Source organism: Hemibagrus wyckioides, linkage group LG12, assembly GCF_019097595.1.
Source record: "Hemibagrus wyckioides isolate EC202008001 linkage group LG12, SWU_Hwy_1.0, whole genome shotgun sequence".
Taxonomy (NCBI): Eukaryota; Metazoa; Chordata; class Actinopteri; order Siluriformes; family Bagridae; genus Hemibagrus; species Hemibagrus wyckioides.
Genome location: NC_080721.1, coordinates 15312701 through 15329314, shown reverse-complemented (window position 1 = coordinate 15329314; position 16614 = coordinate 15312701). Strand labels below are relative to the sequence as shown.

Genomic DNA, 16614 nt, shown 5'->3' with positions numbered 1-16614 from the left:
CAGTAGTGGGATGACAGCAGTGGGATGAGTACAGTAGAACAGTAGTGGGATGATTATAGTAGAACAGTAGTGAGATGACAGCAGTGGGATGAGTATAGTAGAACAGTAGTGGGATGACAGCAGTGGGATGAGTACAGTAGAACAGTAGTGAGATGACAGCAGTGGGATGAGTATAGTAGAACAGTAGTGGGATGACAGCAGTGGGATAAGTATAGTAGAACAGTAGTGAGATGACAGCAGTGGGATGAGTATAGTACAACAGTAGTGAGATGACAGCAGTGGGATGAGTATAGTACAACAGTAGTGGGATGACAGCAGTGGGATGAGTATAGTAGAACAGTAGTGAGATGACAGCAGTGGGATGAGTATAGTAGAACAGTAGTGGGATGACAGCAGTGGGATGAGTACAGTAGAACAGTAGTGGGATGACAGCAGTGGGATGAGTATAGTACAACAGTAGTGGGATGACAGCAGTGGGATGAGTATAGTAGAACAGTAGTGAGATGACAGCAGTGGGATGAGTACAGTAGAACAGGAGTGGGATGACAGCAGTGGGATGAGTATAGTAGAACAGTAGTGAGATGACAGCAGTGGGATGAGTATAGTAGAACAGTAGTGAGATGACAGCAGTGGGATGAGTATAGTAGAACAGTAGTGGGATGACAGCAGTGGGATGAGTATAGTAGAACAGTAGTGAGATGACAGCAGTGGGATGAGTATAGTAGAACAGTAGTGAGATGACAGCAGTGGGATGAGTATAGTACAACAGTAGTGGGATGACAGCAGTGGGATGAGTATAGTAGAACAGTAGTGGGATGACAGCAGTGGGATGAGTATAGTAGAACAGTAGTGAGATGACAGCAGTGGGATGAGTATAGTACAACAGTAGTGAGATGACAGCAGTGGGATGAGTATAGTAGAACAGTAGTGAGATGACAGCAGTGGGATGAGTATAGTAGAACAGTAGTGAGATGACAGCAGTGGGATGAGTATAGTAGAACAGTAGTGAGATGACAGCAGTGGGATGAGTATAGTAGAACAGTAGTGGGATGACAGCAGTGGGATGAGTATAGTAGAACAGTAGTGAGATGACAGCAGTGGGATGAGTATAGTAGAACAGTAGTGAGATGACAGCAGTGGGATGAGTGTAGTAGAACAGTAGTGAGATGACAGCAGTGGGATGAGTGTAGTAGAACAGTAGTGAGATGACAGCAGTGGGATGAGTACAGTAGAACAGTAGTGGGATGACAGCAGTGGGATGAGTATAGTACAACAGTAGTGGGATGACAGCAGTGGGATGAGTATAGTAGAACAGCAGTGGGATGATTATAGTAGAATAGTAGTGAGATGACAGCAGTGGGATGAGTATAGTAGAACAACAGTGAGATAACAGTAGTGGGATGAGTATAGTACAACAATAGTGGGATGACAGCAGTGGGATAAGTATAGTAGAACAGTAGTGAGATGACAGCAGTGGGATGAGTATAGTACAACAGTAGTGGGATGACAGCAGTGGGATAAGTATAGTAGAACAGTAGTGAGATGACAGCAGTGGGATGAGTATAGTAGAACAGTAGTGAGATGACAGCAGTGGGATGAGTATAGTACAACAGTAGTGAGATGACAGCAGTGGGATGAGTATAGTACAACAATAGTGGGATGACAGCAGTGGGATAAGTATAGTAGAACAGTAGTGAGATGACAGCAGTGGGATGAGTATAGTACAACAATAGTGGGATGACAGCAGTGGGATAAGTATAGTAGAACAGTAGTGAGATGACAGCAGTGGGATGAGTATAGTAGAACAGTAGTGGGATGACAGCAGTGGGATGAGTATAGTAGAACAGTAGTGAGATGACAGCAGTGGGATGAGTGAGTGGGATGACAGCAGTGGGATGAGTATAGTAGAACAGTAGTGAGATGACAGCAGTGGGATGAGTGTAGTAGAACAGTAGTGAGATGACAGCAGTTGGATAAGTATAGTAGAACAGTAGTGAGATGACAGCAGTGGGATGAGTATAGTACAACAATAGTGGGATGACAGCAGTGGGATAAGTATAGTAGAACAGTAGTGAGATGACAGCAGTGGGATGAGTATAGTACAACAGTAGTGGGATGACAGCAGTGGGATGAGTATAGTAGAACAGTAGTAAGATGACAGCAGTGGGATGAGTGAGTGGGATGACAGCAGTGGGATGAGTATAGTAGAACAGTAGTGAGATGACAGCAGTGGGATGAGTGTAGTAGAACAGTAGTGAGATGACAGCAGTGGGATGAGTATAGTACAACAATAGTGGGATGACAGCAGTGGGATAAGTATAGTAGAACAGTAGTGAGATGACAGCAGTGGGATGAGTATATTACAACAGTAGTGGGATGACAGCAGTGGGATGAGTATAGTACAACAGTAGTGAGATGACAGCAGTGGGATGAGTGAGTGGGATGACAGCAGTGGGATGAGTATAGTAGAACAGTAGTGAGATGACAGCAGTGGGATGAGTGTAGTAGAACAGTAGTGAGATGACAGCAGTGGGATGAGTATAGTAGAACAGTAGTGAGATGACAGCAGTGGGATGAGTATAGTACAACAGTAGTGGGATGACAGCAGTGGGATAAGTATAGTAGAACAGTAGTGAGATGACAGCAGTGGGATGAGTATAGTACAACAGTAGTGGGATGACAGCAGTGGGATGAGTATAGTAGAACAGTAGTAAGATGACAGCAGTGGGATGAGTGAGTGGGATGACAGCAGTGGGATGAGTACAGTAGAACAGTAGTGAGATGACAGCAGTGGGATGAGTATAGTACAACAGTAGTGAGATGACAGCAGTGGGATGAGTATAGTACAACAATAGTGGGATGACAGCAGTGGGATAAGTATAGTAGAACAGTAGTGAGATGACAGCAGTGGGATGAGTATAGTACAACAGTAGTGGGATGACAGCAGTGGGATAAGTATAGTAGAACAGTAGTGAGATGACAGCAGTGGGATGACAGCAGTGGGATGAGTATAGTAGAACAGTAGTGAGATGACAGCAGTGGGATGAGTATAGTAGAACAGTAGTGAGATGACAGCAGTGGGATGAGTATAGTACAACAGTAGTGGGATGACAGCAGTGGGATGAGTATAGTAGAACAGTAGTGAGATGACAGCAGTGGGATGAGTGAGTGGGATGACAGCAGTGGGATGAGTATAGTAGAACAGTAGTGAGATGACAGCAGTTGGATAAGTATAGTAGAACAGTAGTGAGATGACAGCAGTGGGATGAGTATAGTACAACAGTAGTGGGATGACAGCAGTGGGATGAGTATAGTAGAACAGTAGTGAGATGACAGCAGTGGGATGAGTGAGTGGGATGACAGCAGTGGGATGAGTATAGTAGAACAGTAGTGAGATGACAGCAGTGGGATGAGTATAGTAGAACAGTAGTGAGATGACAGCAGTGGGATGAGTATAGTAGAACAGTAGTGAGATGACAGCAGTGGGATGAGTATAGTAGAACAACAGTGAGATAACAGTAGTGGGATGACAGCAGTGGGATGAGTACAGTAGAACAGTAGTGAGATGACAGCAGTGGGATGAGTATAGTACAACAGTAGTGAGATGACAGCAGTGGGATGAGTATAGTACAACAGTAGTGAGATGACAGCAGTGGGATGAGTATAGTAGAACAGTAGTGAGATGACAGCAGTGGGATGAGTATAGTAGAACAGTAGTGAGATGACAGCAGTGGGATGAGTATAGTAGAACAGTAGTGAGATGACAGCAGTGGGATGAGTGTAGTAGAACAGTAGTGAGATGACAGCAGTGGGATGAGTGTAGTAGAACAGTAGTGAGATGACAGCAGTGGGATGAGTACAGTAGAACAGTAGTGAGATGACAGCAGTGGGATGAGTGTAGTAGAACAGTAGTGAGATGACAGCAGTGGGATGAGTATAGTAGAACAGTAGTGGGATGACAGTAGTGGGATGAGTATAGTAGAACAGTAGTGAGATGACAGCAGTGGGATGAGTATAGTAGAACAACAGTGAGATAACAGTAGTGGGATGAGTATAGTAGAACAGTAGTGGGATGACAGCAGTGGGATGAGTACAGTAGAACAGTAGTGAGATAACAGCAGTGGGATGAGTATAGTAGAACAGTAGTGAGATGACAGCAGTGGGATGAGTACAGTAGAACAGGAGTGGGATGACAGCAGTGGGATGAGTGTAGTAGAACAGTAGTGAGATGACAGCAGTGGGATGAGTATAGTAGAACAGCAGTGGGATAAGTATAGTAGAACAGTAGTGAGATGACAGCAGTGGGATGAGTATAGTACAACAGTAGTGGGATGACAGCAGTGGGATGAGTACAGTAGAACAGTAGTGGGATGACAGCAGTGGGATGAGTACAGTAGAACAGTAGTGGGATGACAGCAGTGGGATGAGTATAGTAGAACAGTAGTGGGATGACAGCAGTGGGATGAGTATAGTAGAACAACAGTGAGATAACAGTAGTGGGATGAGTACAGTAGAACAGTAGTGGGATGACAGCAGTGGGATGAGTATAGTACAACAGTAGTGAGATGACAGCAGTGGGATGAGTATAGTACAACAGTAGTGGGATGACAGCAGTGGGATGAGTATAGTAGAACAGTAGTGAGATGACAGCAGTGGGATGAGTATAGTAGAACAGTAGTGGGATGAGTATAGTAGAACAGTAGTGAGATGACAGCAGTGGGATGAGTGTAGTAGAACAGTAGTGAGATGACAGCAGTGGGATGAGTGTAGTAGAACAGTAGTGAGATGACAGCAGTGGGATGAGTACAGTAGAACAGGAATGGGATGACAGCAGTGGGATGAGTATAGTAGAACAGTAGTGAGATGACAGCAGTGGGATGAGTGTAGTAGAACAGTAGTGAGATGACAGCAGTGGGATGAGTATAGTAGAACAGCAGTGGGATGATTATAGTAGAATAGTAGTGAGATGACAGCAGTGGGATGAGTATAGTAGAACAACAGTGAGATAACAGTAGTGGGATGACAGCAGTGGGATGAGTATAGTAGAACAGTAGTGAGATGACAGCAGTGGGATGAGTATAGTAGAACAGTAGTGAGATGACAGCAGTGGGATGAGTATAGTAGAACAGTAGTGAGATGACAGCAGTGGGATGAGTATAGTACAACAGTAGTGAGATGACAGCAGTGGGATGAGTATAGTAGAACAGTAGTGAGATGACAGCAGTGGGATGATTATAGTAGAATAGTAGTGAGATGACAGCAGTGGGATGAGTATAGTAGAACAGCAGTGAGATAACAGTAGTGGGATGAGTACAGTAGAACAGTAGTGGGATGACAGCAGTGGGATGAGTGTAGTAGAACAGTAGTGGGATGACAGCAGTGGGATGAGTATAGTAGAACAGTAGTGAGATGACAGCAGTGGGATGAGTATAGTAGAACAGTAGTGAGATGACAGCAGTGGGATGAGTGTAGTAGAACAGTAGTGAGATGACAGCAGTGGGATGAGTACAGTAGAACAGTAGTGGGATGACAGCAGTGGGATGAGTATAGTACAACAGTAGTGGGATGACAGCAGTGGGATGAGTATAGTAGAACAGCAGTGGGATGAGTATAGTAGAACAGCAGTGGGATGAGTATAGTAGAACAGCAGTGGGATGAGTATAGTAGAACAGCAGTGGGATGAGTATAGTAGAACAGTAGTGAGATAACAGCAGTGGGATGAGTATAGTAGAACAGTAGTGAGATAACAGCAGTGGGATGAGTATAGTAGAACAGTAGTGAGATAACAGCAGTGGGATGAGTATAGTAGAACAGCAGTGGGATGAGTATAGTAGAATAGTAGTGAGTTAACAGCAGTGGGATGAGTATAGTAGAACAGCAGTGGGATGAGTATAGTAGAACAGTAGTGAGATAACAGCAGTGGGATGAGTATAGTAGAACAGCAGTGGGATGAGTATAGTAGAATAGTAGTGAGGTAACAGCAGTGGGATGAGTATAGTAGAACAGTAGTGAGATAGCAGTGGGATGAGTATAGTAAAACAGCAGTGAGATAACAGCAGTGGGATGAGTATAGTAGAACAGCAGTGGGATGAGTATAGTAGAATAGTAGTGAGGTAACAGCAGTGGGATGAGTATAGTAGAACAGTAGTGAGATAACAGCAGTGGGATGAGTATAGTAGAACAGTAGTGGGATGACAGCAGTGGGATGAGTATAGTAGAACAGTAGTGAGATAACAGCAGTGGAATGAGTATAGTAGAACAGTAGTGGGATGACAGCAGTGGGATGAGTATAGTAGAACAGTAGTGAGATAACAGCAGTGGAATGAGTATAGTAGAACAGTAGTGAGATAACAGCAGTGGGATGAGTATAGTAGAATAGTAGTGAGGTAACAGCAGTGGGATGAGTATAGTAGAACAGTAGTGAGATGGCAGCAGTGGGATGAGTATAGTAGAACAGCAGTGAGATAACAGCAGTGGGATGAGTATAGTAGAACAGCAGTGGGATGAGTATAGTAGAACAGCAGTGGGATGAGTATAGTAGAACAGCAGTGGGATGAGTATAGTAGAACAGTAGTGAGATGACAGCAGTGGGATGAGTATAGTAGAACAGCAGTGAGATAACAGCAGTGGTATGAGTATAGTAGAACAGCAGTGGGATGAGTATAGTAGAACAATAGTGAGATAACAGCAGTGGGATGAGTATAGTAGAATAGTAGTGAGATGACAGCAGTGGGATGAGTATAGTAGAACAGCAGTGGGATGAGTATAGTAGAACAGTAGTGAGATAACAGCAGTGGGATGAGTATAGTAGAATAGTAGTGAGGTAACAGCAGTGGGATGAGTATAGTAGAACAGTAGTGAGATAACAGCAGTGGAATGAGTATAGTAGAACAGTAGTGGGAAGAGTATAGTAGAACAGTAGTGAGATAACAGCAGTGGGATGAGTATAGTAGAACAGTAGTGGGATGACTATAGTAGAATAGTAGTGAGGTAACAGCAGTGGGATGAGTATAGTAGAATAGTAGTGAGGTAACAGCAGTGGGATGAGTATAGTATAACAGCAGTGGGATGAGTATAGTAGAACAGCAGTGAGATAACAGCAGTGGTATGAGTATAGTAGAACAGTATTGAGATAACAGCAGTGGGATGAGTATAGTAGAACAGCAGTGAGATAACAGCAGTGGGATGAGTATAGTAGAACAGTATTGAGATAGCAGTGGGATGAGTATAGTAGAACAGTAGTGAGATGACAGCAGTGGGATGAGTATAGTAGAGCAGCAGTGAGATGACAGCAGTGGGATGAGTATAGTAGAACAGCAGTGGGATGAGTATAGTAGAACAGCAGTGAGATAACAGCAGTGGGATGAGTATAGTAGAGCAGCAGTGAGATGACAGCAGTGGGATGAGTATAGTAGAACAGCAGTGAGATAACAGCAGTGGGATGAGTATAGTAGAGCAGCAGTGAGATATGAGTATAGTAGAGCAGCAGTGGGATGAGTATAGTAGAACAGCAGTGGGATGAGTATAGTAGAGCAGCAGTGAGATGACAGCAGTGGGATGAGTATAGTAGAACAGCAGTGGGTTGAGTATAGTAGAATAGTAGTGAGGTAACAGCAGTGGGATGAGTATAGTAGAACAGCAGTGAGATAACAGCAGTGGGATGAGTACAGTAGAACAGTATTGAGATAACAGCAGTGGGATGAGTATAGTAGAACAGCAGTGGGATGAGTATAGTAGAGCAGCAGTGAGATGACAGCAGTGGGATGAGTATAGTAGAACAGTAGTGAGATAGCAGTGGGATGAGTATAGTAGAACAGCAGTGAGATAACAGCAGTGGGATGAGTATAGTAGAGCAGCAGTGAGATATGAGTATAGTAGAGCAGCAGTGAGATGACAGCAGTGGGATGAGTATAGTAGAACAGCAGTGGGATGAGTATAGTAGAGCAGCAGTGAGATAACAGCAGTGGGATGAGTATAGTAGAACAGTAGTGAGATGACAGCAGTGGGATGAGTATAGTAGAGCAGCAATGAGATAACAGCAGTGGGATGAGTATAGTAGAACAGTAGTGGGATGACAGCAGTGGGATGACAGCAGTGGGATGAGTATAGTAGAACAGCAGTGGGATGAGTATAGTAGAGCAGCAGTGAGATGACAGCAGTGGGATGAGTATAGTAGAACAGTAGTGAGATGACAGCAGTGGGATGAGTATAGTTGAACAGCAGTGAGATAACAGCAGTGGGATGAGTATAGTAGAACAGCAGTGAGATAACAGCAGTGGGATGAGTATAGTAGAACAGCAGTGAGATAACAGCAGTGGGATGAGTATAGTAGAACAGCAGTGGGATGAGTATAGTAGAATAGTAGTGAGATGACAGCAGTGGGATGAGTACAGTAGAACAGTAGTGGGATGACAGCAGTGGGATGAGTATAGTACAACAGTAGTGGGATGACAGCAATGGGATGAGTATAGTAGAACAGCAGTGGGATGAGTATAGTAGAACAGTAGTTAGATGACAGCAGTCGGATGAGTATAGAGGTAGGATGAGTATAGGAGTAAGTACAGATGTGAGATGTGTAGTAATGAGGTGAGTGTAAGATCGATATGAGTACATTTGTGTGATTAGTCGCTGCTGGATGAAATGGTCAGTCACATGATCCGTGTGTTCTGTGCTGACCTGAACCGAGGCTAACTTTGTCTCTCTGTGTAGGTGTTAATCAGGTTGGTGTTAATGGCAGTGTTGGTGTTCAGGCCCAAACCCAGCAGCCCAACCACCTAGCAGATGCTCTGTTACACCGGAACATCAACACACACAGGTACACCACCCTCTAACTGCCTGGTCAGCTCTTTGGTCAGCTCTTTACTCTGTCAGTAACATCCCAGACATCTTTCTCTTTCAGTCTGATGAGTGACGGAGGAGGGGCGGGGTCTATGAGTTCTGGTCCTATAGCCACACCCCCTTCTTCAGGAATGAGGAAGAGTTGGCATGAGGATATCACACAGGACCTGCGCAACCACCTCGTCCACAAACTGTGAGACACACACACACACACACACACAGGGTGGAACAAGTCGTTTAAATTACATCCTATCTGAGGAATCCAGTAACAGTGCTCTGTGTGTGTGTGTGTGTGTGTATAGTGTCCAGGCTATCTTCCCCACCCCGGATCCTGCGGCTCTGAAGGACAGGAGGATGGAGAACTTGGTGGCGTATGCACGCAAAGTGGAGGGAGACATGTACGAATCCGCTAACAGCAGGGTGAGAACGCCCCACACACACACACACACACACACACAGTGGTGGAAAACTCTGACAGAAAAGGACAGTTCTCATCCTGGTGAAGGATCCTGATGTACAGGAGAAACCCACAGGACTGAGGAATGACCATCCAGAGATTTAGTCAGGTTCTCAGAAGGATAGGTCAGGGAGATCTTGATGGACACACAGAGATCAGGACTGTGGGGTTTAGCTGTAGGTCCACTGCCCTCTGACGAGGAGTGTGTTCATACAGCTTAGATACAGCACAGTGTATAATACACAGAACATCCACCTCTCTCACTCCATCTCACTCTCATGCTCTCTCTTTCTCTCTCTCTCTCTCTCTCTCTCTCTCCATCTCACTCTCATGCTCTCTCTTTCTCTTGCTCTTTCTCTCTCTCTCGCTCTCTCTCTCTCTCTCTCTCTCTCTCTCTTTCTCTCGCTCTCAGGCTGAATATTATCACCTGCTTGCGGAAAAGATCTATAAGATCCAGAAGGAGTTGGAGGAAAAGAGGAAAACCCGACTGCAGAAACAGAGTACACACACAGAAAGTAAGTACACACACACACACACACACACACAGAGACTGTTGTGTGTGTATAAAATAAATGAGTGATGTTGATAATCTTCTCTCTCTGTCAGATGGTCCTCTGGCAGATCCGTCACTTCTTCGTCCCACTGGACCGAACCAGATGGTCAACAGAATGCCGAATCCTGCTGGTATGCCTGCACGCACACACATGCACACACGCGCACACACACACACACACATGCACACACGCGCGTGCACACACACACACACACACACACACACACACATGCGTGCACACACACACACACACACACACACACACACACACACACACACACACACACGCGTGCACACACACACACACACACACACATACACACACACAGTGCAGCTCCAGAAGTGTCAGTAGTTACGGTTGCTCTCAGAGTCCAGCAGATGGCACCATGCTGATGTCGCTGAAGCTTGTTGATGGAAATCAGAAAATAATGTTTATCTTAAATATTAATAATAATGCAGCTGTGTGTAATTTAATGTAAAAACCGAAGCAAACATTGCGTGCTCTGTTAAATTGATATGTTGAGCTATGATTGCGTTCTTGTACAGCGTAAATATACTTGCACATCTGTAACCCCGCCCACTCCCCCCCCCCACCTGTGCAGGTATGACTCAGTTCGGTCAGATGGGAGCGCAGCCACAGCACATGAACCAGGTGAAATGACGCGTTATTTTTATTTTTTCTGATAGAATGAAACAGATTAAAGATATACTGATACAATGTGATTAAAACTGCTGTGAGCAACAACTGTGAGAAGGTCTGCATAATGATGCTACAGGGGAAAAATACTTTACATGTTCCAAACAGTGATCTAGAGTAAAAATGGGGGAGTTTTCACTCCATCACTGCAGGGCTGAAATCTGAAGGCTGTAAGCAGATGATGTTTTGGAGCGTACCATTATGTATTTATCGAACTCTTCCAGTCTGACTGGACGCTAATTCCGCTGCGTGTATATGTTTTTATTAGCTGGGCATGCAGGGAGTACCCAGAATGCCGCAGTCCAACATGGCTCAGCTGCAGAACCAGTTCAACCAGAACCAGTTCCCATTAGCTGGTTCCGGCCCGGTCCAGGTGAGAGACGTCATTTAGGTCTCGTTTTTCTGAGATCAGCATCAGTAGATACGTGTGATAACGTTCAGATCGGGCGTGACGCAATGTAGCCCTGTCCCAACATGGCGGAGTTTACCTGTTAGCGGTTGATGCTGATTCGAATCCTCTCTCGTATTCAGATGCCCACTCCACCAATGCTCAATAGTCCAGCGGTCCAGACTCCACCCACGAGCTCTACACCCAACCTTCCGCCTGCTTCACAACTCCAGACTCCTCCCATACACCAAACCACACCATCACCCGCTGCGAGACTCACGCCCACCCCTCGCCAGACTCCGCCCCCTCTGCCTGGCAATCAAACACCACAACCACAAACGCCCAACTCGGGCATCATGGCCCCACCCACCCCGCAGCAGCAGCAGCAGCTGGACCGTGCCAATCAGATGCAGTCACAGGGAGGTGGAGCCTCTGAAGCATTGTCTGTGCCTTCCCAGGATGCTCTGGGGCCAAACACTCAGCCACAGACTCCGGTGGGTTACACTGTTCTGAATCTATAACTTAATCTATAACTCTGTAACTGCGTCCAAATCTTTAACTGAATCTGAATCTGTAACTGAATCTAAAACTGAATCTAAATATTTAACTGAATCTATAACTGAATTTGAATCTGTAACTGAATCTGAATTTGAATTTATAACTGAATTTGAATCTGTAACTGAATCTGAATTTGAATTTGAATTTATAACTGAATCTGAATCTATAACTGATCCTCACATGTCATTTTTTTCCAGCAATCTCAAAAGCCATCCATGATGACCGACGGTCCGACGTTGACCCCGGCCTCAGCGGGCTCCGTCGACCCCGAGATGAACTCAGCCCCTGAGACCGATATTAAAATGGAGGTCAAAAAGCAGGAGGAGGAAGAGGAGGAGACCCGGGAGGAAGAGGCAAAAATGAAGATGGAGGCCGTGCAGGAGGAGGTGAAGACTGAGGAGAAACCGGAGGTCAGAGAGACTGAGGGTTAGATGTCGGTATGATCATGGCAGGTGTTTCTCATGAATATTAATTAACGCTTTCCTCTTATTGGTGGTGTAGATTAAGAAGGAGGAGCCAGAGACAGAATCCTGTAAGGCGGAGCCAATGGAGGCGTCGACCGAGGAGACGGGAGATGACAAGAAGCCTGAGATAAAGTCTGAACCCAAAGAGGAAAAAGAAGGAAAAGAGACGACAAATGACTCCTCCACAGAGAGCAAGAAGAAGAGTAGGCACACACACACACACACACACACACTTTTAATAACATGTGAAACAATAAATCCCAACACATCTACCAGTAACCGTTATAAGCTGTGTTGTGGTGCTGATGAATGTCCCTCCTGGTGTACTGGTCATAAGGATGATGTGGATAATGGCACGGTTTTTATTAACGCCATCTACAGTACTGGAGCACTTGTACGCACCGGATGCTGCGGCCAGCTCTAGAAGGTGGTTTGGTCTCCAGCATCATCTCTGAGGCCTTTAGGTCATAGTGGTGTACTGTAAAGTCTGCTGGGAGGAAACGTTTCAGTTTAGGGAAAAAAAGCCACGTTTCATCCTGCTTGAGTTAATTGCAGCGACCGGCTCCACCCACTTTATTTAACCGGCAGTTGCTCCATTCTCTGTAGCAGGGTTAGCAAAATATTTGTGTTTCCCAATGATGACTACAAAACACTCAGTTCCTTCACTCTGGAGCAATGTCCAGTCACGTGAAGCACTGATGTGGAGCTGTCGAGCCACCAGGGGGCATCAGAACACCACAGGATTAAAACAAATAAAGGTTGTTAAAGTTCAGGCATTCTCAGGAAACGCCTTGTAGTCTGGGTGTAGCAGGGGTTCAGAAACAGCCATTGGTGTAAAGGTGTAATGGTGTAATGGTTTCTCTCTGCCTCAGTCTTTAAGCCGGAGGAGATGCGTGAGGTCCTCATGCCCACTCTGGAAGCACTCTACAAGCAGGATCCCGAGTCTCTGCCCTTCCGCCAGCCAGTTGACCCGCACCTCCTCGGCATCCCTGTAAGTACACCACTCTATCTCTCTCTCTCTCTCTCTCTCTCTCTCTCTCTCTCTCTCTCTCTCTCTATATCCCTTTCTCTCTATCCCGCCCTTTTTCTCTCTCTCTCTCTCTCTCTCTCTCTACCTCTTTCCCTTTCTCTCTATCCCTCTCTCTTTCTGTCTCTCTCTCTCTCTCTCTTTGATGACTCTGCTCTAACCTCCGCCTTGTTCCTTTCCTCTGCAGGACTACTTTGACATTGTGAAGAACCCCATGGACCTGTCCACTATAAAGCGGAAGCTGGACACAGGTCAGTACCAGGAGCCGTGGCAGTACGTGGATGACATCTGGCTGATGTTCAACAACGCCTGGCTCTACAACCGCAAGACCTCCCGCGTGTATAAATACTGCTCCAAACTAGCCGAGGTGTTCGAGCAGGAGATCGACCCCGTCATGCAGAGCCTGGGCTTCTGTTGTGGCCGGAAGGTGAGAGCGTGTAACCTAGGAAAGGTTCTTTGTTGTCTCCGTCACAGCCGTGTAGCTCGAGCTAACATCTGACTCCGAGACGTTGCTCCTGATCATCACTTTAGATCTGATTTACTGATGGGGTTTTTCTGGCCTGACCATTTCATCAAATCATTAAACATCATTAATTACTTTAACAAGAAGTCATTTATCAACATCTCTCTCTCTCTCTCTCTCTCTCTCTCTCTCTCTCTCGTTTGTTCTCTCTCGTTCTTTCTCTCTCTCTCTCTCTCTCTCTCTCTCTCTCTCGTTTGTTCTCTCTCGTTCTTTCTCTCTCTCTCTCTCTCTCTCTCTCTCTCTCTCTCGTTTGTTCTCTCTTTCTTTCTTTCTTTCTTTCTCTCTCTCTCTCTCTTTTTATACCCCCCCTCTCCATCTCTCAGCTGGAATTTTCTCCTCAAACTCTGTGCTGCTACGGGAAGCAACTGTGCACAATCCCCCGAGACGCTGCCTACTTCAGCTACCAAAACAGGTCAGTCTCTCTCTCTCTCTGTGTGTCTCACACACACACACACACACACACACACACACACTTTTTACTTCAGCTTTATTCTCCATGTACCACAGCCTGACCGTTACTGGTTTTAGAGTTCTGATAAGTCTGACCAGTCACATTGTGAGTGTTTTAGCTCCACACTACATGTAACCCTGCGCCACTGTCAGAGCTGCTGTTCTAGAACATTCATCAACTCTTTCTGACCAATCAGAGTCCAGAACTCAACAGCGCTGTGGTGTAAATGACACAGAATTCAATTTCTATAGAGGATTCGCTCCTGCTTTCCTATTCGACTTACAGCTCAGACACTTTGAAAGAGACTCCTCACACTGTGCAGTGTGTGTTTGTGTGTGTTTGTGTGTGCGTGTGTGTGTGTGTGTGAATGCTGTTACAGGTGAGGGTTCTCTTTAAAGCGCTCTGACAGGATGATGGGTCTCAGGTGCACCAACACTGTTCCTCCGTATCCACCTGTTCATTTGCCCTCCATTGGCCTTATTGTTACACTCTGTGTGTTTGTGTGTGTGTGTGAGATGGTGTGTGAAAGATGGTGTGTTTGTGTGTGTGAGATGGTCTGTTTGTGTGTGTGAGGTGGTGTGTATGTGATGGTGTGTGTGTGATGGTGTGTGTATGTGTGAGGTGTGTGTATGTGTGTGTGTGATGTTTAAGGGCTCGGTGGATAGGAGGTTGCTTTGCTTGGCTTCTTTAGCTTGGTTAGACAGTCGTGTTTGTCCTGAACGTATTGATTCATTTTCTCCACCTCTCTCTGTTCCACTTTTTTCATTTCATTCTTTCTTTTTGTTTTTCACTCTTTTTTTTTCAATTCTTCATTCTGTCCTTTTCCTTCTCTTTCTTTTTCTCTCCCTCTTTGTTCTTTGATGCTTGTGATGTCTGCATTGGCCTGCTTTGGTGCGACCAATCATCCTCTCCGAAAATTTACACGCCACCAATCAAATCAATCGGCTCTCACGTCCCAAAAAAACCCCTTCTGCTTCATGATTGGCTGCTTCCGGTGACGACCCCTCTCCTGCCCCGTGTGCCTGCCCTGTCCTGATTGGTGACTCCCTCTGCGTGCCTGCTCTCTGATTGGCTGTGCTCTTGGCGAACGGTGTAGTTCACCCAAATATGGGCTTCTTGCTAACAGGTACCACTTCTGTGAGAAGTGTTTCAATGAAATCCAGGGCGAGAACGTGTCCCTGAGCGACGACCCCACACAGCCACAAACGTGAGTACTGCTTCACACACACGTGCATTTACTCTTCATCTTCATTTACGGTCACTGTCCGTTTAGGTGCCTCGCGTTTGATCTGTTCAAGTTTCATCAAAAATAAATAAATAAATGTTACAGTGCAAATAGCTCGACAGATAAAGAAGGGAAAATGTATGAAGTGTTATTTCCAGAATCTGTCTGGAATATCATTTAGTTAGTTAGTTACTTAGTTATTTAGGTAATTAGTTAGTTATTTTTAAACTTTATAATACGTAGCTTCTTATACATTAATCTTTAATAAGACGTTGCGAGTGTGTTGTAGTGAACCTGCTAGAAAACACACTGAAGAGCGTGAGATGTTATTGAAATTAAAAACAGTGTATGTATTAGTATATTCTCTATCTAAAATATATATATAAGTATAAACGACGGCAGTATTCGCTGTTCTATAGCACAGGTGAGCGAGGACCAAACAGGATATATAACAACATACTGTCATTATTCACAATAAGAAAATGGAAATTATTCATTAATTTTTTTGTATTTTTAAATAAATAAATTAATTAATTAATAGTATGTCACCTAAAATAGTGCAAAACAACTGTTTTATAAAACATTTATAACGTTTGCGTAAAGAAATTCGCCTATATATAACATTTAATACTCCTTTAAACTGTACTTTAATATCGTTTTTTGTCATGTTACTTTAGTGTTACTAATTGAAAATATTCAAGTTTGATAAAAAAATTATCATCAGTATGCGTCAGGAAAGCAATAAACTCTACAGATTAAAGTTTTTATAGTGTTTCTATAGTTATTTTAATGATCGTATTGTATGTGTTTTTTTATTTGTTTGTCTCTGTGATGTAATAAACTAAATATCATTAATTTATAGATGTAAATCTTGACTTTTTCTAACATACTGTTTTATATATCGTTTTATACATATGAGTTTTATACATAGATAAAATTTTATCGATGAAAACTTATGAAGTTCGTATTCATATGACGTAATTTGTTGATGAAATTAGTTTTTTGACACTTATATTTCCCTGTAGATAAATATGTTAATCTTTATCTGTTAACTATCTATTGGTTTTATGTTTGTAGAATCCAAGAAATAAACTTATAATCTTATAATCTGAATATTTATTTATTTGTTTATTTATTTTATTTTATTATTTATTAGATTTATTAATTATGAATGAATTAATTTATTAATCATTTATTTATTACACTATGTAACAAATTTTTACTTTTTTCTTGTTCCTGGGAAATAAGTGTTATTTCCCCATTCTTTGTAACCCAAATAAAGAGGGGAACCCCATCTTAGCCATGAAAGTTTGGGTTAGTTTTGGGCAGTTTTTTTTAGTAAAATGAGCTAATTTTGAGGTTTTCGTTCTCTTAAAAAGCCCAAACCCAAACTTCAAGGGGCTTAATGGCTATTTTTTTTTTTTTTTTTTTTA

General features: G+C 44.0%; 1 protein-coding gene across 3 annotated transcripts in view; it reads left to right on the top strand.

The window, feature by feature from the left end:
- The window catches only part of ep300b (E1A binding protein p300 b), a 35803-nt gene that overhangs the window by 11283 nt on the left and 7906 nt on the right, over window positions 1–16614 (top strand). For 2 of the 3 annotated variants that reach the window (XM_058404870.1, XM_058404868.1), the window contains exons 7-20: window positions 8710–8815; window positions 8900–9031; window positions 9141–9258; window positions 9708–9810; window positions 9902–9979; window positions 10451–10500; window positions 10814–10918; window positions 11077–11427; window positions 11689–11901; window positions 11993–12158; window positions 12828–12946; window positions 13170–13409; window positions 13829–13917; window positions 15053–15163. In XM_058404870.1, coding sequence (XP_058260853.1) covers window positions 8710–8815; window positions 8900–9031; window positions 9141–9258; window positions 9708–9810; window positions 9902–9979; window positions 10451–10500; window positions 10814–10918; window positions 11077–11427; window positions 11689–11901; window positions 11993–12158; window positions 12828–12946; window positions 13170–13409; window positions 13829–13917; window positions 15053–15163 — 1981 coding nt within the window. The remainder of the gene's footprint in view (window positions 1–8709; window positions 8816–8899; window positions 9032–9140; window positions 9259–9707; window positions 9811–9901; window positions 9980–10450; window positions 10501–10813; window positions 10919–11076; window positions 11428–11688; window positions 11902–11992; window positions 12159–12827; window positions 12947–13169; window positions 13410–13828; window positions 13918–15052; window positions 15164–16614) is intronic. The other variant, XM_058404869.1, reaches the window with a different exon arrangement.